This window comes from Aspergillus tubingensis (assembly GCF_013340325.1).
Source record: "Aspergillus tubingensis WU-2223L DNA, scaffold_6, whole genome shotgun sequence".
Classification (NCBI taxonomy): domain Eukaryota; kingdom Fungi; phylum Ascomycota; class Eurotiomycetes; order Eurotiales; family Aspergillaceae; genus Aspergillus; species Aspergillus tubingensis.
Window position 1 is genome coordinate 3,564,630 of NW_023336280.1, and position 20,536 is coordinate 3,585,165.

General features: G+C 48.3%; 7 protein-coding genes across 7 annotated transcripts; 4 read left to right on the forward strand and 3 right to left on the reverse strand.

Annotated features, from left to right (window-relative positions):
* Positions 1 to 714: 714 nt before the first annotated feature.
* On the forward strand, positions 715 to 4,086 carry AtWU_04948 (mediator of RNA polymerase II transcription subunit 14; the record flags this gene model as incomplete). The annotated part of the gene is made up of 2 exons (XM_035500059.1): positions 715 to 1,413; positions 1,477 to 4,086. 2 exons carry the CDS (start codon positions 715 to 717, stop codon positions 4,084 to 4,086), a joined length of 3,309 nt encoding a protein of 1,102 aa, XP_035355952.1.
* A 454-nt stretch (positions 4,087 to 4,540) lies between these two features.
* Positions 4,541 to 6,781, reverse strand: AtWU_04949 (DNA polymerase epsilon noncatalytic subunit; the record flags this gene model as incomplete). The annotated part of the gene is made up of 1 exon (XM_035500060.1): positions 4,541 to 6,781. One exon carries the CDS (start codon positions 6,779 to 6,781, stop codon positions 4,541 to 4,543), a length of 2,241 nt encoding a protein of 746 aa, XP_035355953.1.
* Positions 6,782 to 7,357: 576 nt separating this feature from the next.
* On the forward strand, positions 7,358 to 8,783 carry AtWU_04950 (SHNi-TPR domain-containing protein; the record flags this gene model as incomplete). Its single annotated transcript, XM_035500061.1, has 2 exons — positions 7,358 to 8,407; positions 8,496 to 8,783. 2 exons carry the CDS (start codon positions 7,358 to 7,360, stop codon positions 8,781 to 8,783), a joined length of 1,338 nt encoding a protein of 445 aa, XP_035355954.1.
* Positions 8,784 to 10,348: 1,565 nt separating this feature from the next.
* Positions 10,349 to 10,925, reverse strand: AtWU_04951 (ornithine decarboxylase antizyme; the record flags this gene model as incomplete). The annotated part of the gene is made up of 2 exons (XM_035500062.1): positions 10,349 to 10,565; positions 10,654 to 10,925. The coding sequence occupies 2 exons, from the start codon at positions 10,923 to 10,925 to the stop codon at positions 10,349 to 10,351; spliced, it is 489 nt and encodes a 162-aa protein (XP_035355955.1).
* Positions 10,926 to 12,364: 1,439 nt separating this feature from the next.
* Positions 12,365 to 14,470, reverse strand: AtWU_04952 (cleavage polyadenylation factor subunit MPE1; the record flags this gene model as incomplete). Its single annotated transcript, XM_035500063.1, has 4 exons — positions 12,365 to 13,629; positions 13,683 to 13,783; positions 13,862 to 14,150; positions 14,299 to 14,470. The coding sequence occupies 4 exons, from the start codon at positions 14,468 to 14,470 to the stop codon at positions 12,365 to 12,367; spliced, it is 1,827 nt and encodes a 608-aa protein (XP_035355956.1).
* A 1,741-nt stretch (positions 14,471 to 16,211) lies between these two features.
* On the forward strand, positions 16,212 to 17,604 carry AtWU_04953 (deoxycytidine monophosphate deaminase; the record flags this gene model as incomplete). The annotated part of the gene is made up of 7 exons (XM_035500064.1): positions 16,212 to 16,233; positions 16,298 to 16,646; positions 16,704 to 17,065; positions 17,130 to 17,262; positions 17,318 to 17,405; positions 17,453 to 17,503; positions 17,557 to 17,604. The coding sequence occupies 7 exons, from the start codon at positions 16,212 to 16,214 to the stop codon at positions 17,602 to 17,604; spliced, it is 1,053 nt and encodes a 350-aa protein (XP_035355957.1).
* A 1,099-nt stretch (positions 17,605 to 18,703) lies between these two features.
* AtWU_04954 (imidazoleglycerol-phosphate synthase) lies at positions 18,704 to 20,499 on the forward strand (the record flags this gene model as incomplete). The annotated part of the gene is made up of 3 exons (XM_035500065.1): positions 18,704 to 18,826; positions 18,882 to 20,330; positions 20,410 to 20,499. The coding sequence occupies 3 exons, from the start codon at positions 18,704 to 18,706 to the stop codon at positions 20,497 to 20,499; spliced, it is 1,662 nt and encodes a 553-aa protein (XP_035355958.1).
* Positions 20,500 to 20,536: the final 37 nt, after the last annotated feature.

The window sequence follows — 20,536 nt, forward strand, 5'->3', positions numbered from 1 at the left end:
GGCTGATCCCGTGCTCATGCATTTGCATCGCATCGCGCAGGCCTCATCTTTCGATCATCCACCAGTACTTTCACAGATCCTCAACGCTTCTGCAAGCATATTGGTATCCATCCCGCCACCTTTGATCCCACAGTATTTACGCTTCACTCACTCATCTTGCGAATGTCTTTTACACGTCTTCTATTCTTATAAAGGGTTATTCTGACATCACCTAGCTCCCCGCCTTCGGTTTTCGATACCCTGCATATCACACGGCAGTCACATCTTCCAAATTAGCGTCGCATCTCTGTCCCATCGAGGCAAATTCTAAGTTATATCTATCAAGCCACTTTTGTGCTCAGCCAAGCCTATGCGCTGGGCCATTGCCTCAATCTGAGGATCCTCCAGAGCAACGAGACCCTAACACCTCGGTCTGAGTTCATTCAATCAGTCGTCAACCGCCCCCCTACGTTGAGCGCATAACGCGCCAGTTACAGTTCCTCGATCCGGTCGCTAACCATAAACCAACCGTTTGCGCCCTGGTTGAGAGAACATAAATGGCATTACATTGAAGTCTTCGGCCGACCTACCCAGCATAGCCAGCTTCCCTCCCTACCCCGGTGCCAGTTCCTCCGGTATCAGAAAGGCCCCATATTGAGCCGCTCGTTCTGTGCTGTGCGAGGGGTAAAGGAGGGGAGGGATTAACTCTACGTGGAGCACGTTTATGCACGGAACATGCCGGGAGTCGTCATGGACAATGCCAACATTGGCGGACTAAGACACGGGACAGGCAACACCTATCCTCAAGATGGACTGTCACATCCTCGGGGAGAAGTTGTTCAATTCAATGGCGCCAATGCACAAGATGGTCCTGTTCATGTTAATGGTGTCGAAAAGAACGCCAGTCAAAGTCGAAGCGTGGAGACAGTCTCAGCAAATCATGCATTAAGGGTAACTAAAGGACCGCCTGAATTGCCCCATATCACACAGGGGTTCTTCCCTTTCACGAAGTTGGTCAATAGGTCCGTACAGCAGTGCTGGAACGATCTATCGGACTTGATTACTGAAATGGCGGAGATGCAGGTGAATTCTCATGAATTTCACCCCTCGACAGCTCCAACTACTGGGAAGTCGCCTGGAAATCAGTCTCCTGGAAACATACGGAAGAAGCTTCGAATATTAGAGTTTTCTCACGCTAAAAGAGCCGAATTCATAAAGCTGCTCGTCCTCTCTCAATGGAGTCGACAAGCAGCTGATGTTAGTAAATTGATCGACATTCAGAATTTCATTCGCACCCGGCATCAAGCGTATATGAATGCGTTACAATGGGTTGGGGACATGAAAAGAGACCTCGTTCAGGCACAGGTAGCAAATCCTGATCTGAAGACCGCACTGGAAGTCTTGTCGAGGGGCAAGGTGGCGTCAATGTCCGATGTAAGCTCCGTTATCTTCTATAGTATTGGCCATCTCTCTAATGTTGTTTGCGCCGAAATTTAGCTCGGCTACAAACCCCCACGGCGCTTGACCGTCCGAGGGACGCTCAAGAAATTACAGAAAATCAATCGATTAATCGGTGCACGACTCGTGGTGCAAGAAGAGATTCCTCCTCCATTCAGAAATTACCGGGTCCATGATGGCCGGGTCACATTTGGCGTCCCTGGCGAATTCGAACTTGACCTCTCCATTGGCGAGGAGAACGAAAATTCGCAGTTTTTCTTTGTCGATATACGTTTCCTCTTCTCGCCTTCACCACCAATATTGAAGGGCCGATTATTGAACGAGCTCGAAATGACGATTAATGACGTGCTTCAAAATAGTGGCTTGACCGGGTGCTTCGACTTGTTACATAACCTGGTGTTGACGAATAAAGTCAACATATTATTCAAGCAAGCTACTGAAATGGCTAGAGGTCCTTGGTCTGAATGTTTGCGGGTTGAGTTATTGCACCGAACACTTGTCGTTCAGTACTGGACACTGAAGCCTGGAGCTAAAAGCTGGCTTGAGATCGGAATCAGGAGCGGCCATCGCAAGTCAGACAGCGAAAGCCCTGGGTTACCGTCTTTGAAGTTCCGCTGGATGAGGGATGGGGGCGAGGTGCCATGTGAAGATATTGCTTTTGATGCAGAAAATCTCTCCATGGAGATTGTCCTGCGAAGTGTCATCGCACTGCATGTCTCCCACATCCTTTCTTCGGCATACAACAAGATAAGACAAAGCTCGCTTTTCTCAACTGGCTTCCTATCCTTGCGTGCTCACTTAACAAGAACTGAGCCGGGTGATTGCCAACTCGATGCCCAGCTCACGGAAACTAGGCATCTTCGAGTGTCTATTGAACCCATGTCCGGAATGAGTATCTTTTCAGCCACACCGACTGTCTCGGACCGCTCTGATCTAGAGCGCAATCCTGAAAGATCCTCTGTTGAGGACATTGTCTCCCGTGTTGCTCGAATCCGCTGCAATGCAGCTATAGAAGAAATAGAATCCAAGGTCAAAATGCTAGGATTCGAGCCACTCAATCCGAGGGCATGGAAAGTTGACATTCGAAGGATCTTCCCACCGAATGTGCTACGCTTCACACTCTTTTCTCATCAGCTTTGGGGACGGAATTGGATTGTGGCAGCAACCAGCAGCATGGATAGCGATTCTTGGTGGGTTGTGCAACTTCGCCCAACGGCGCCTGCAAAGGGTCCTCCCGTCCCTCATGGAAGCGGCCGTGGCCAGTCTGTCCTCCGTTCCGCTCAGGTTGTCACAGATTCATTCTTCCCCGCACGCTATGATATTGACGATGCATACCTCGCAAACCTCGGACACAGTCTTTCAGGAATTCTGGCCATTCATTCCAATGCACGCTACTTGTCGGACTTGCAGTCTATCAAGTTCCATCCCCCGCCACATAAGTTGAAGATTGAACCTGATCTCCGAGTGCCAGATATCCTTGTCCGGTACGATGTATCAACTCTTCCTAGTGTCTTTAGGGCAGCCATGCCCGTCAAGGCAAAGAAGAAGAGTCTCATTAGAGATACTATTCGTCTTGCTTTCCATGGAGTTGATCCTCGTGAGAAGTGCGCTATCATGGTAGCTTATGGCAACTTGGTCGATTCTACGGCTACATTAGGTCCACTTATCTCGAGCTGGGATCGCTCACTAGTGTTTCAAAAGGGAGGCAGTGGCTTTGCGATGCGTTTGCTTGCACCTGCGGGTCACCCGGTCATCGCCAGTCTTCTTGAGAATTTGCAGAGGCTTGAGTGTGTGCTTTCCGTTCTTGAGTCACTGCAACGGAAAAAGGTAGAGATTCGGACCTTCTCGCTATCGAGTATATCCTTTGTTTATGGTCCAGAGAGAGATCTTGCGGCTAGCCTCAATATACATCTGTCAAGGAACGAATCACTCATGGAGCTTAGCCCTACTGAGCTGGCATCTAGGTCCGAGTCTTTATTTGGTCTGCGTTTAGGCATACAGTTCGGTCTTCAAAACCCGCACCGCCGAATCCAGGATTCCCTTGCGTCTAGTCTTAACCGCTCTTCCACCGAGGCGGGACTTGAGACCGTTGTTGAGCTCCTCACGCTTACGCTTCCCCTGATGAGGGCTTTGGACCAGCTAATGGCCAATCCCTCATACAGCGGGCCTTTGAGACTGCACGTAACAGTGCGCAACGCTAAGACGTACCAAATTCACTACCCTGGGGACGAGGCTCGATTTCAATTGGTGGCTGCTTCGCACCAAAACCGGTTGGTTTGGGTACTCAAGGACGCGAACAGCCAAGGAAATAGTAAGAACAATGACAGTATCACAGCCAGACTCAGACAGACACTGTATACATCGAAGGGCGATGGCTGGAAAGGTCTTGAAACTGGAGTCGTGGCAGAAGTCAACCAAGTCGGAAACCTCTTACGAGAACTTGAGAATTGCTTTGTTGCCTCCCGGGCTGATCCTGCCGTTAGTGGATCGAACAATCCAGGAACCTCGGCGTTGGAAACCGAAAAAGGGACTGCAGATGGTGCTAAAATTTCCCTCTCAGACCCGTTTACAACCATGCCGAACGACAAAAGCAGTCTTTCCCAGGCAGACACGGCAGCGCAGAAAGAGGACATAATCATGATCGACTGAAACCGCTCATGACCACTGCCTGGACTAGTGCATCTTAGGCATCTATTTTCTTTTCACTTGAAACGTATTTGATTTCTTGACCATCATTTGCGTCTTGTACAGTGTCTACAGGTCGAGTTCTTTGTGATTAGAGGCTCCCTATTATGCCAGCTGCTGTGGTAGCCGAACGCATGCATACATTTTGGCATGTGCTCCTTGTGGTTGAAATATAAAGTCTTGGGAAGAATATTGTCTAATGAGGTGAGGAGATATGCCTTGGGTGTCGGAGGGCCAAAAAGGGAAAATCGTTTCTATTGTGTCCTATAACAATACCCGTTCATTGCATGATGCGAATGTAACCGCTCACCGTACGTCAAAACACAATTGTATATTTACACAACACCAAGTCGTTAACCTCGCAAGAAATTAATTTTTTCAAGCACCTAGTGCATAAGTTCCGTCACGTAATTTCCCGCTACAGGCGTTCCTGCTGTACCCTGCCTCGATTCTTGACGGCATCATACTCAATCCACCGGACAAACGATAGTTCGCCCTCCGGAACAAGCCGGCCAGGATTCATCACATGGCAGCCCTCATACGTTATACAAAACGGTGCGGCCTCTGGATCTGCAAGAATAATTGCAGTTGGGAGCGGATACAGCTGTAAGGAAGAGACGTAATCCCACAAAACGGGCCGCAAAGAAAGCGGGAAAGGCGACAAAGTGCCCTGGTCTAGAATCGATTTCACAAGCCTTCGAGCGAAAAGAGTTGTACTCGGGGTTGGATTAGAATCAGTGCCTGTCTGTGGGCTCTGGCTGTGAGGTTCGAGATGGTCGGTAGTCTCCCCAGGAGATGCGTGCGCGTCTTCAGCCATCGCGGTGTCGGCGCCGTGGGAGAGGTTTACAGCGTTTCGTCTTAATCTGTTAGAGATATCGTCTCTGAATATCGCAATATCATGGACAGGCCCAAATAGGGTAAGGCGGGAAGGATTTGAAGTCCATATTGCCTCCCCAGGAGGCCCAGACGACTGTGAGGAGTCCGACTGCGAGTTGGCAGTAGCAAATGCACGTTTCACCCTGGTAGTAAATAACTCTGGAATCGAATGGCGGGGGACTGGGGAAGCGGCGCCAGCTGAGAAAGCCGACGGCCATGGATCATTGTCGCCCGGAACAAATATGAATGTCGAGTGCTGCAACAATGAAGGAAACTCCGACAGTATCAAGGAGAGAGCATCAAAATGTTCTTTGTACTCAATGCTGCCCGCCTGGCCACTGCTGTTAATAATCGCTTTCTGCACGAAATTCCCCGTCAGGACAAATATGCTTGGCCGCTCTTCCGAAGGCAATTGGTGATAGACGCTGAAGACCTTCCGCAACGCGTCCAGAGTCCGCATGTTATCCAGATTGACCTCCCCCAAAGCAGCCACCCTTAACCGGCGCTCGCTTTTAGCTACATCTCGCAGGTAGTTGGTTTCAATCTGCCTCATTCGCGGGCCACGTGCACGTTCACTTCCGACTCCCAGAAAGTCAATCCATCCAAGTCCTCCACTAGAACTGACCTCTCTGCCACTTTGTTGGTTGTTCATCCCAAGAGATGTCTCCCGCCGCTCACAGGGAGGACCGCATATAGAAACGCCCACGAAAACTCCTCCAATGGCACCCCCAACCCCGGAATTGCCGCCTAGAGTGGACCCCCTGACATTTTCCTCTTCTTCATAGATCCCATCAACGAGGACAAACATCCCTGGAGCGAGCCAAGCTCCATCTTCAGGCACCATCCGCGCGTGTCTAAGATCCAAGGAAATACTCCCCGTCAAATCGCTCAGTGTTAAGTCGCCCGTTGGGGACGTTGAGAGTAAACCTAGAATAAGGTGTGATGTGCCATTTCTCCCGAGTAAATTCGCGATTGGTGTGAGCTTGTAGCCTTGGGTAACCGCTAAAGAAGATGGTGGTTGGCGCAAGATACGCGAGGGACCAGACGGTGATTGGAATGATTCATGCCGAAGTAGACGTTGATGGATGACATTGTAACGATCTCTGAACAAATTCGTCCTGTGAGAGGATGGGGGGAATAGGGTAGGCCTTGATCTTGCGACTTCGAAGTATTTCTTATCCGCATTATAGGTCAATCGCGGTATATCAAACGCCTCGATAACTTTAACCCAATGTCTCGGGTGTGAGGGGACATCAGAAGTTTCTGTTGAACCTTCTCCTTCCAGCCCTGCCGCTGCATACATTGGCGGATCGGCCCTAGAGCGTCTGGTTCCTTGGCCGGGGCTTGTCGTTCTTGATGGGACCTCATCTGACGTGGCGTGCTTCCCAGAGACTACCCTTCCCCCACTCATATTGCTCTCTAAAGCCTGGAGGATGGCTTTCAGTGAGGCGCCCTTACCCTCATCGACAATGACACCACCGCCAGCTTTCTTCCAGGCTTTGGCCACTTCATCGAGTACTCTTTCTGCGAGACCTTCTTCGCGCCATGCCGAGCCACAATTTTTCCCCACGAAGGTGGCTAGTGTTTGAAGCGCAGAGGAGGATATCGTTAGGTTATGCTTGCGCGTGAAGGTACGAAAGGCCACAGGCCGCAGAGTCGAAGGAGGGAGCAGTATGGGAAGGACCGATGTCCTCGTAGGCAGCGCATTGGGTCTGTTCTTTCGGAATGGATAGGCGGGAGTTCCAAATCCGGGTGACGATGAAGGTACGGGGTCCGAGTCCATATTCAAGTAGTAAATTGTGACTGCGACACTGGTACTGCAAATCCGCTCTTGGTCGAATGCGCGTCTAACTGCCGGATATCGTGCGGGGACAATGTCACGACTAGAAACCCGTAGAGTTCCTCAGAATAGGTGAAGAGGGAAAAACTCAAGGAAATGGAGAGGGCGAGGGAAGAACTGAGAACCGCTGTCAGTACAAGGTGATCCTGCCAACGCTGGTTGACTGATTAACCATTACCTACCTGGACGAGCCATTGACGTATGGAGTAGATCAAGCAGAACGCGTCGTGGCGGTGGTGATGGCGGCACGCGCGTCCCCCACGCGATTTGTCCCACTTTTGCGACAACCTACAAGGCCATTATCCTTAATCTTTCTCAGTACTCATGCACTGATCATCGCACCAGACCTATTTTGACCAAAGGCACCATAAAATTCGCCAGAGTAACCTCCTTTCGTTACACTCCCCTTTCCACCCCGATTATCATTATTTCCCCCCGCCTATTGGAGAGATTTCCTTGTTGGGTTGGTTCTGGTTCATTCCTCGTCCATTATATTACCATCAACCACACACATCCATTATGGAACCAACTACATCCCCGAAAGACGATAGTACAAAGACTCAAACGGCTTTGGACGACCTTATCAAGCAAGCTGCCGCCAAAGATGCCATCAAGGATTACAACGCCGCTGCAGAGCTATATTCTGAGGCCACGGAACTTCAAGCAGAACTCAACGGAGAACTAGCGCTGGAAAATGCAGATTTACTATTCGCCTACGGAAAAGCCCTCTATAATGTTGCCGTCAGCAAGAGCGATGTGCTTGGGTCCAAGGTAGCTGGAGAATCACAGCCGAGCAGCGCATCTGTCGAGAGGCCATCCGCTGCGGCAACAGCCACAACCGCAGGTATCGTTGAGAAAGCTGTCGCCCAGGGCCCACCTGAGAAGTCCGCGGGAGCCCAGAAGTCAAATACTGGTGATGTCCCTGCTAAGCCATACTTTCAATTCACTGGTGATGAGAACTTTGACGACTCGGGTTCGGAAGACGAGGCCGACGGTGAGGAAGCTGCGGCCGATGACGAAGACGACTTTGCCAATGCCTTCGAAGTTCTTGACCTGGCGCGCGTGCTATACCACAAAAAGATGACTACGATAGAGGAGGGAATTGGCAAAGGGAAATCCGCAGATTTACCTCCAGATCTCAGGCACGTCAAAGAACGTCTCGCGGATACGTACGATTTACAGGCGGAGATCTCACTGGAGGCAGAAAGGTTTTTAGATGCGGTGACGGACTTGAGGACGTCTCTGGATTTAAGGCAGTCTCTATTTCCGATTGAAGATCCTTCTGTTGCAGAATGTCACTACAAGCTTTCTCTTGCCCTAGAATTTGGCTCCGTCAAAAATGAGAACGACAGCTCCCAAGAGGACAGTACCCTCAAAGGGCCGGTCGACGAGGAAATGAGGGAAGAGGCCGCAGCTCAAATGGAAAAGGCTATTGAAAGCTGCCGTCTGAGGATGGATCAAGAACAGAAGAAGTTGGTTGACGATAATTCATTGGATGAGGACAAGGTGACCGCTATGAAGAGAAGAATAGCAAATGTCAAAGACATCATAGCAGACATGGAGCAAAGGGTAAGCAACAGCCTTCTTTCCAAATCCCTTCATCGCATACCCTTCCTACTTCCTTTGCTTCAGCTACAGTTACTAAGAACGTTGACAGCTCGTCGATCTTCGACGCCCGCCAGTATCTGCTACTGAGAATAGCGATGCAGATAACACAGTGCTGAAGGGTATTTTGGGTCAGATTATGGGGCATTCTCCTTCGGAGCAAAAGGCCCATCTCGATGCTGTCACAAAAGAAGCAAATGACCTTTCTGCGTTTGTCAAAAGAAAACCTGCGAGCAAGAAGCCACCCCAGAAGAGTGAGACTGTACCAAAACGATCGGCTCCGGAAGAGGGCGCGGGAGGCGATACAAAGAGAGCACGAGCAGGCGATAACCTTGAATGAACCTGGGTATACTGATCGCCAGAGGCATCAACGTGTCTGGTGCTCTGTCTATCAACCCTTTGTAGCAGCTAGAGATCACCTGAGGAAGTGATCTATCATGCTAGCATTTGCTCAAAGGTTTAGAGCGTTAATTAGGATATGATACCCAATGAAGCGAGGCCGCAGAAATAACTATACATTATACAGAAATAGCCACCAAGTTATCTGTGAATTCTATTGTGATACCACATATTATTATTACTGATTAAGGTAGCTCCCAACGAACCATAAGGGAGAAAAGGAGAAAATGAATCAAAGAATCAGAGCCGTCTGGTGCACAAAGCAAGGCGGTTTCATAGCAAACAACCCCACCTTGCTCCGTCTGAAACTGTGGGGCTGTTGGGTCATACTTCATTTCATCAAACATGGAGATTCTCATGAAGCTTCATTAGGCGCAAGAGCATAACTCATTATCATAGGGCTGTGATTCCGAATAGAGAAGACCGGCGTTCAGGCAGTTTGCGATTTCTTCGACGTACAGCCAACCCAGGGGTCCAGATTCCAGAAAATAAGTCCTCGCATTCATCTTCGTTCTGGCTATCAAATTCTATACTGTTCGAAGGTTGGTCATGTCCAACCTCGGTAGAGCTGGTATACGCCGGGAGTAATGCTGTTTCAACAAAGGCGGGCGATTCCCAAAAAGAAGATGTCATAACCCTTTCGGTCTCCAAAATGAACTTGCCGACCTTGTAACGTTGCGACTCTTCTTCAGCAGCGATATATTTCCAGCCGAGCACATTTCCGCAAATGGAACAGTTGATGTCGCCTACTGTGTGCGCACCAGTGACCAGTCTCCGCGGCACGGGCTGCTGTATCATCGTATTTAGAAGTGTATCGGTTGGTGAAGGTCCTCTAGCGAGTGTAGGCTCGCCGGACACAAGATAGGCACGGCCATAGCGACCGGTGAATCCTTTGCTGATTATCTGCGACGTCAGGCATATATCTGCTGCACAGTGTGAACAGCGGATGCATGAGACATGGCCCTTCAGATAACCAGCGTCACTTGGCTTCAGAAATCGTCCGGATCCTTCTTCCGAAGATGGCACTCTGGACCTCACGCTTCGCTGTTTGGTTCGGAAGAAAGATGGCTGGAGCAAGAATTTAGGAAACATAGAGCCTTGGATATAGGATCTTTGCCCTGTGAAGTACTTGAATAGGGGGGCATGTGTAGCAACCAAACGGCGAGAGCATCAAAGAATGCTGCTAGTTTTTATCATAACTCTAGTATCTCTAGCATAGAAGAGGCAGTTGTTACAGTGAGTTTATATGGAAATGGGTAGGTATCATACTGAGGTCATCACCCGTTCCTTGGCGATCTAGCTATCGGAACGAGTCATGACATGGTCATCTGACACAATATAGTTATGGATCCCGGCTGATGTGCTAACTACAAATGTGAGGCCATTTTCGGCCTGACTAGGGAATGGAAGCATAACCCAAAATCAATACATATATAAGGATTATTCATGTCATTTGGCCTTTGCTCCTTGTTAGAATAAGTGAACTAGCTGTTTGGTTGCCTACAACTAAACCTCCGCATCCAAGAAAAGCCATTTAGTGCTAAGCGAGCGTTCGACGTCTCTTGCACCACTCCACGGTTGCAAAGTAGTCAAACTGAATCCGCACCAACCGAGGTTCCGTACAGCTTCTAGTTCAACTGCATCGTGCGAACGGGGTACACATGCCACAATTCGGGGGCACCCAAAAGCAGATATATTAGCAAGTTCAAACAGGGCAATTAACCTTATCGGGGACAAACACGACAGTATGTTAGTAATATCCACGGGTTTATACCTCGTCTACATTTCGACGAGAACATGGGTGCACATACCCTGTTTTCAGACCGTGACCGAGTGCGTTCTCTGCAAGGAAAACAAACAAGGTCGGTTCGCCGCTCGTATTGGTTACAAAACCACGGTGTATAGTGTCGCTGGTGTAATCCAACAGCTCAAACCACTGTTCAATCGGCATACTATTGTTCGGCCGGCTTTGAGACGCACCCACCCCAAGTGACTCTTGTCCAGCGAAGCTCCTCTCACCAAGGAAGATCGCAGACAATGTGTCACAGAAGAGCCTCTCACACTCTTCCGGGATAGTATGCATTGCCTCCCCTTTATATTCCGGTAATATATTGCCCGGCCAACTAACCCCCATGCTTGGAGCGATGGAGAGTCCAAAGGGAGGACTTGGAGATGTCTTTGACCCCGAAGGGACCTCAGGGATACCACTGTGTCCCTAATAAGATGATCAGAAGTTAGCAGGTAGTTATGAAGTTTAGACCATAACGATCGATTGCGGAAAGGGGCATCGTACCGGCCCCCGCGGTAGTGCAGTAGTGGAAACTATCGACCACGGAAGTGGATGATTTGACGCTGTAACAACTGGCAAGCACGCTAGCCTGGGGATGTTTGTCGAGCGTACACTGCAACTGATTTCGGGTGCTACTGTTGTGATTCGATGACTTGGCCATGATGATGGATCTTATAAGTTGAAGATTAGATGTGCTATCTTTCGGGACAGGTGGGCGCGGCTTGAGAATACGTATAAAATTTCGGGTCCACTGGGTAGGTATCTTGTAATAAGCTTCTGACAGCCGCGATAATGTTAGGATGCAATGACAACCGATGCGGAAAGGTGGTGCAGGTGTACTAGAGGTTGGATGGTAATTAAGTAGGGATGGGACAAACTGGGGTGGTCTCCCGTGGATTCCTGGGACTAGTTACTACGGAGTACTAAAATGACATGTGGGGCTCCATTAGTCAGGCGGGAACATAACTTAGGTTAACTAGTTATTGCGTGCCCTGTAGTTATCTATAGCTTTTTTAGTTAACCAACTAACTAGTTGAGTTTACTCTTGTCATCTGATCAGATGCCCAATGCTGTTTGTAGAGACGTAAGTTTACATAGGAAATTACATGTGAGAGGTGGTCTATGTGGAACCTCGCAGGATCCTCAGGTGGTTATGCATGTAGATGACGACGGATACCTTCACCCACAGACAATCATATACACATGAGTATCTGATAGGCCCCCTAAACATTGTAATGTATCGATATTTACATGTCATTTTAATTAAGCTCTGGTTTTGATGGATGTTATATCTTGATTTCACGAAGGCAATTCCCATATGTGGATACCCAATGGCGGAGCGGCTTTGATCTCAGACCGACCTCATGAAGACTACTACTATCTACGACCACTTTGCCACTAATAAACGCATCGGTAGTCGCTAGACTTTTTATTTGGCAAGTTGCTTAATGTGGCGCTAATATTACATTGTGTACATTCAATTGCACCTTCAAATAACAAGCCCATTAGAGCCGGAACCATCTCCCTTTCAACTCCAACAATGTGCAAATTTCAAAGGGGCAAAGCCTGCAACATGCACATGCCCACATGACAATGAATCAAGAAGCAGCTATGAACGCCGATGAACATAAAAAGACTAGAGAGTGACGGGGTGAACAGCAAGACATATCGGAAAAAGGGAGACCTGAGACCTAACAACCGCGGACACGTCGAAGTGACTTTTCTCTACCACTTCAAAGCTCTCGATAGTCACTTGGTCGTATCCTCCTGTGTCTCGCTTGGTGCCGTTGTGGATTAACAGGTTGCCGAAAATAAGCCGTATCTTCTTCCCTGGCAAATGGTGTACTAAACGTTGTTCTCTGCTGGTTTGAAAATCGACCAATTCCGGGACCTTGCGCAAGACCAGGATTCGGTTGAAGTCCCATCATTTGAGGCATGTGGAACATGTTCATAGATGGCTCTCCGACGCCGTTGTAAAGGTTCGGTGTGGCATAATTGTTCACATTGTCGCCATAGATTCCTGGGGCAGGGCTAAAATTCATAGCATTCATGGGATTCCACGATTGATCCATGTTAGGTGGGAAACCACCAGACGAAGGAACACCCATAGAGTTCATAGGATCAGACAATGGTATCGTAGGCATTCCCTGGTTCGGCATGAATCCAAAATTCCCGAACGGCATCTGCTGGCCGAATGGGAAAGCTGGAAAACCGGCCACAGGCCCAGTAGCCTGTGTATTTTGTGAATCGGCCTTGTCGTTTGTCTTCAGCTTTTTGGACAACGAACTAGGACTTGATCCACCAGTGGCAGTACGGGGAGGTTCATCTTCAGCAGGTCTTTTGTTCGAAGCTGGTTGACTAGGCGGAATTGGTGGCGAAGACTCCGTATTTGCAACAGGCCCTTTGCCTTGCATGGCTGATTTGTCAATACCGGGACCATTGTCATTTGCCTGTTGCTTGTCCTTCTCTTTCTTCGAATCCGCTTTTTCAGCTTCGTACTCTTTGATCTTGCTGATAGCCTCATCATCAACAGTAAGATTATCGAGTAATACTCCCTCCGTTCCACAGCCAGGGCATACAAAATCGCTCTCGATTAATGCATTGGTAATACAATCATTGCAGTATGTCCTTTGACAGCACGGAGTTCTAGTGGGCTCTAAAAACATTCGCTTGTCAATCGGACACTCTAAACCACGTGCTTGCAGTTCTTTGCTGTACTCTGCTGCTGCTGCTTCTGCTGCGGCTGCCGCGGAGGCTTTGGCTTTCTCCTGGTATAATTCCCAGGCTGCCTTGTCAGGCTTCGCTATGACGAAATCGCCGTCGGCATTAACCATGACACCTGTGTTCCTAGGATCCTCGTTTGAGCCGTCCAGGGTGAGGGATTCCGGCTTTTCGACCTTGGTTTGTAATGAACGGGGTATACCAGTTGATCGTTTTACTCTATACTTCCCATCAAATTTGGGGTCATTATTTGTGGGGCAAGCTTGGATCCAGTGTCCTGGTAATACACCGTTAGTTTTAGCTTTCAATGATTATATTAGAACAGCTTGCCTTTCTCACGACAGCGGTAACATAAGTAGCCGGGGGGAGGGGGGTGATCAGGAACATTCACAGGTCTGCCCCTTCCACGTCCGAATGGAACAGGGGTAGCGCTATACGGGAGACGAATTGTCAGTACCAGTAGAGGAGAAAAAAAGAAAATAAGTCTTACTACATATAGACACACTTACTTTGCCATTTCCTGCTGCTGTTCTTTCCATTGATTTGCTTGCAAATTGAACAGTGCATTGATCTTCTCTTCCTCCGTCTGGGCATTGTTGAGCTCTAGAACACCGTTGCTAGTATTGGGAGATGCTCGAGTCAAGGGAAATTGTTCATTACGGGGGGCACTGCGCGCATTGACTGGCATTTTCCCGGAAACATAACGAGCAGCACCACCCTTCCCTGGGCGTGATGCAGGCAATCTCCGAGCGATGACGGACGTAGAACGCGGTATTATGCTGGTGTCATCGTCGTATTCTGTCCCATGAAAACAAACGGTCAGTCCCCAAGGATTTTTTCTCTTAACTTCAACCACAACCTGTTCCCGCTTTGCCATACGGGTTGGGCGGACCAAGGTGGATATGAACGGTAAAACCAAGGCAATCAGTTTCCAGAAGCTACTAACCTTCTTTAGTATCTTCATTGTAGATAGACAGCTCAAAGTCAGTCCCGTCACCCAGTCTACTCTGATTGATAATTTCTCTTTTCAATTCGAAGACAGAGATACCGGTGCCATCAAAAGTCACCCTTGAAGGCTCCTTTTGAGACTTGAACTTGAAGTGAACAGAGGATGACATTGTATTCAATTGCACGTCAATGATGGTGTTGCGAATGTAATTAGATCAATAGAGGGGTGCCACTTTCACAAGAGATACACGAGAACAAAGGCAGACAAATGATAACAAGCAACAATCGGAACGGTTGGCAAATTGCAGATGACAGTATGACGTATAGCCTCACTCCTGTCTCAAATGCTTAGAGATCGTAAACCCAGTATCTATCGAGGGCTTTGCTCGAACTCAGTAGATTGAAGAAGCGTCTTGAGTGCTGCGCGGCAAGTGTTCGAATCACTGCATACAAACAAGGTGTAAAGTCCGGTGGATACAGAGACGAAGCCAACTAGTCTGCAGTAAGATAATGTGAGTTATAAAAGTTCCGCGGGCCCTGCCAGTATAACAAGCAGCATCAGACGCCGCAACCCATCTAATTCGCGCTTGCGACCGAGCTCAAGAGATATGATATGAGTTCATGTAATCTTCGTTGAGAACAGCCTTGGGGCACTTCCACACGCTTTGGGCGATCAAGGCATGGAATAGTATATACGACCAAAGTGGACGAGACTTGGGGAAGCAAAGACGCAGCGAAGGTAAGAGGGCGTTTGAAAGAGAGATATGCGTGCAGATTTGGGTACGGGAGACAACGGCGTCACAGTTGAATTGACCAGTATGAATTCAAGGGGAAAGAGCCATTTATGATGAGAAAAAGCAACTGGGTGGAAACAAGGCAATCTTAAACAATCAGTGCATTCTCCAGGACATGTGCAAGGGTATGATCAAAGCCTGGAGAGCGATTCGGGAACAGTCTTCGTGGTGGCGAGCTAGCGCATTCGGTCACGTGACTTTGCGCCAGATGGGGAAAGTGTAGGTTGCCTGCTTATCTCTGTAGAGATAGTTTGACTTTCCTAAATCATAGTACTGACATAATCTTCTGGTACGTGCTTTTTGATGGTCAGGAAGTAAACTGAACATATGTATTGCAAACTTCCTAAAGGGCGATAGCTGTATGAAGCACCGTTGCCGAACGGAAATGCGCTAAAAGTATAAGGGCCAGCGATGTAGATAAGTGGTTAAGTTAGCATTTACCTTTCCTTTTTAGTAGAAAAACTTGGCATTCCGCGTATAGATAGATAACTAGGTGTCAGAATCAACCACGGCTTACTACACAACTTAATACGTACTGAATACCACAGGAACCTCGTATTAAATAGGGTTCCGAGGGAAAGTGTGCGCTTTCTTCATTGAATCCAGCCTGCCATGCATCAAAATTATGAAGTTGTTTTAAAAGAGTGAATGCAGTAACTACCGGGTAACCAATAATTTGAGTAAATAACAAGAGCTCTACGGAGGTGCATAGCAAAGGCCCGAATGAAATTATTACTGGCCAGAAATTACAGTTTTCCCATGTCTTGGAGCAATTTATGCCAGTTGGCCTACTTGAGCCGCTACTGTTTCAAGCTTGCTTTCGTATGGCCCGCAGTTTGCTCAAAATCATTGAGCGAAAGTGGGGGGGAGGTGAGCGGGTAATTATCTATGTGTGTATCAATCCGTTAATAAGTTACATGTTCCTGGCACTCCGTACCTGGTGCCTAGATGTACATGTGAAAAATTCCCTACTTATTCAATTCGCCCAGCTTAATCCGACCTCTGCATGCCCTCCTGTCCAACCCAGGATCCAGCCCCTCTTCCCCAAACTCGGGGACGCGCGCTTATCCATTCTTCCTGCCTTTGACCTTACACCGGCTTTACCAAGCAGGTAATCATGTTGATAGGCCTATGCGGAGGTTAGCATCTTATCAAGCAGCGTGTCTTGGTGTCTTCAATATATGCTAATACTATGCGGCAAAGCCATATGTTCTGGGAAGCATGCTGTCGCAGATTATCTGATACAGAAGGAGGGCTTTCGACTTCTCAAATTGAAAGATGTCAGCTCCCTTCGAGTAACTGATGAAGCCGACGGCGATCGCCAATTACAGGCACTGGAGTCTGCAGAGGATGAAAGTAGTCCGCCACCGCACCTTATATTTGAGGACTCTAAAGCCCTCTTAGACTTCGTAACCAAACGATGGCAAGAACATTGGGTTACAACAGACATCTGGGATGTCACTATCTTAGACCGTTTCTTTCAACGCCCCTTCTTCCTTCTAGTTAGCGTTGATGCGCCGGTGAGCTTGAGATGGAAGCGATTTGTGGACAGGTCTGGATCCCTGATAACCTTACGAGCATCGTAGCTAAGCTAACGCACCATCTGTAGATGCCGGGATAGACTGGTCGAACCACCGCCTTTGGAAAAATTTGTATTATGGAATGACAGACATCTCTACGACAAAAATGTTGGACGCGCATACCTCACTGATCGGGCACAAGTACGGCTGTTCAATTCCTCTTCTTCATTTGATGAACTGCATGCGGCTCTCAGAGCCCTCAATCTTGCCGACGATGAGCGGTTACGGCCTAATTGGGATCAGTATTTCATGGAGCTGGCATCTTTAGCCGCTCAGCGAAGTAACTGCATGAAGCGAAGGGTGGGCTGCGTGCTTGTCCGTGATCGTCGTGTCATAAGCACAGGGTATAATGGAACCCCCAGGCACATTAGAAATTGCAACGAGGGCGGCTGTACGAAACCTAAAGATTACACATTGTACTATTGATTGAATGTACAGGCACTTACTATGACTAGGTCCAAGGTGCAACCGTGGTGAGGGTGGAGGTGTGGGTTTATCAACATGCCTCTGCCTCCATGCCGAAGAGAATGCGTTGCTAGAGGCCGGAAGAGAGCGCATACGAGAGGGTGCAATACTCTATTGTGACACGTACGTCAATCCCCGAACCTCTGAAGATGCACGGCACATTGCTTAAGCCGGTTAGGTGCCCTTGCTTGACATGTACCGTCAAAATTACACAAGTTGGGATAACAGAAGTCGTATACTCGCAAGGGTATAATATGGATAACGATGTATGTCCTTTGCTGTTCACACTTTATCATTTTGCTGACCAAATAAGAGCGCTGCTATTCTAAAAGCGGCCGGGGTAAAACTTAGGCAATTCTCTCCGGTACGGGCACTCCCTTGGCACTTCACCAGTCATCGCTAATATATTGTTGGCAGCCTCGAAAGGGGCTCATTTATCTTGAGAGCTCTGGGGGTACTAACTAGGTTTGTGCGGCCCTGATATGGGTGTCACTCGGACGAATAGATTCGAGTTTAATCTTGATTATCTCTCCAAATTGCATACTCCTAGGTCATGGAACTTAAGAAGTCCGGAGATGAGCTGATTATGAGTGTATTGGAATTCATATTTCAGACTCTGTCCCGCTTTAGCACATGTCCACCTGCAGTACTAAGGCGCTATGCAGTGAATACATGTATATTGCCGGCTATATCTGCGGCCGGCTCCAATGGAATTCAGGTATCGCCGTTACTCCCAGCGACGCGATAGCGAAGATGTTTGGATTTAACATACAGTCATCCTCCGGTTGTTTGTTTACGTACTGTGCTCCGTAGTCACCTGGTATAACACGAAAAACCCCACGATGCTCCTGTTCGGTGCATGTCGTAGTAGAAGAAGGAAATACTATAAGTAAACTGGCGGCTGCTCAGAGGCCAAGGCGCCAACTGGGCTTAGGATTAAGTAACCACTAGTACGTGCTTATAGGTACTACGGAAACATACAGCGCGGGGAGGAGGGGTACTATAGACTAAATGGTAATTAAGGCCTTCTTTCAATGCTCATAGCAAAGGCGGTCAACGTTCATCAGGTCCCACCCTCCGATTTACCGGCAATAATGTATTAATCGGTACCAAAAACCGAACATGCGAATAGGGTTTAGGGAGTGAAAGAGAAGTGAATTAGGGATTAGAGGTAAAACTACAAACTCTTTGAGAGGGGCATATATGAGCAAGAAAGTTATAAGAAGAAAGGAAGAGCAAGATAGAGGATAGGAGGAATGAACGTACACATGGTACTAGTGGAGATCAAGATTACAATTGGAGACATACTTACCTACTGGATTAACGTAACTCAAAGTGGGTTGTTGCGAATGACTCAGCCCGGCATCTCCAGCCATGGTGGGGTGAAGAAGAACAATCTTCCCAAGTCAAATTGCGACTTCTCCTATTGTCAAGGCAATTATTTCGAAGACCTACTGCTGGGAGTGGCCGCAGGAAGATTGGCCTTCAAATCAGCGAAGACCTATACTTATGCTCATCGTTTCCAGACATACTTACACAAGACATTGATAGAACGCATGCCACGATGCCTACAGTACATCTGCTAGATTACGTCGCCGGAAATGTCCGCTCCCTGGTCAATGCGATCAACAAAGTCGGCTACGAGGTGGAATGGATTAAGTCTCCAAGTGATTTGAAGAATGCGGAGGTAACCAGGATGATGTTACATTTTTTTTTCTAGTGTAGCGCTGACTATTTGGCAGAAACTCATCCTACCAGGTGTCGGTCATTTCGGCCATTGCTTATCTCAACTTTCAGAGGGAGGCTTCTTGGATCCTATCAGGCAACACATAGCTTCTGGAAAGCCATTCATGGGGATTTGCGTTGGTCTGCAATCACTTTTTGAAGGTTCTGAGGAGGACTCCGATGTTCCGGGGCTGGGATTGATTCCGATGCGGATGCAGAAATTCAATCCCGACACTAAGAGTGTACCACACATAGGCTGGAACTCTGCTATAGACACCAAGCTTGAGTCTGCGGAGAATCGGAGCTTCTACGGATTAAGCCCAAACAGCAAATACTACTATGTCCACTCTTACGCAGCTCTTTACACCCCAGGGCTCCTTGAGAAGGACGGCTGGTCAGTCGCCACAGCTACTTACGGCGAAGAAGAGTTTATCGGTGCTATTGCGCGAGAGAATATTTTCGCGACTCAATTTCACCCGGAGAAAAGTGGCCAGGCTGGATTACGGACTATTAGCGCCTTCCTGAATGGTGATCGCTTCCAAACACTTACCCCGCAAGCGTCGCTCTCCTTGGACAAGAAAGATGGGCTGACACGTAGAATCATTGCCTGTCTTGATGTGCGCACCAATGATTCTGGTGACCTCGTCGTCACGAAAGGAGATCAGTATGATGTCCGTGAAAAGGATGGGGTGGATACAGGAGGCCAAGTCAGAAACTTGGGGAAGCCCGTGGACATGGCCAAGAAGTACTACGAGCAAGGAGCTGATGAGGTCACGTTCTTAAACATCACTTCCTTCAGGAATTGTCCTGTTGCAGATGCTCCCATGCTGGAAATCCTCAGGAGGACTTCAGAAACTGTTTTCGTGCCGCTGACTATCGGGGGCGGTATCAAGGACACTATTGATACAGATGGCACTCACGTCTCAGCTCTTGATGTTGCGACGATGTATTTCAAATCCGGTGCTGATAAAGTCAGCATCGGTTCGGATGCTGTTATCGCAGCAGAGGAATATTATGAAGGAGGCGAAAAGCTGACAGGCAAGACGGCTATAGAATCTATATCCAAAGCATATGGTAACCAGGCTGTGGTCGTGAGTGTGGATCCTAAACGTGTCTATGTGGACGGCCCAGAAGATACCAACCATCATACAATCCGGACAAAGTACCCAAATGCCGCCGGTCAGGCATTTTGCTGGTACCAGTGTACCATTAAAGGTGGCAGAGAGTCGCGAGACCTCGACGTCCGACAACTAGCGAAGGCGGTCGAAGCAATGGGTGCCGGTGAACTTTTGCTAAATTGCATCGACAAGGACGGAAGCAACAGCGGATTTGATCTAGAATTGATCAATGACGTGAAAGCCGCTATTAAGATACCAGTAATCGCCTCCAGTGGTGCTGGAAAACCCGAACATTTTGCAGAAGTCTTCCAAAATACTACGACTGATGCTGCCCTAGGCGCTGGCATGGTAAGTAGTAGTATTTCGTTCAACCCTTACGAGAACCCGTCCTGTCCTGGTGACTGATCTTTTATCCACCCTTTTACAGTTCCACCGAGGTGAATATACTGTCAGCGATGTTAAACGTCACTTGGACAATGGTGGATTCCTTGTCCGCAGGCCTGAAGTGGGCAACTAGAGTTATGCTTCTAGCTCATCATGAGACTCTTGATCAC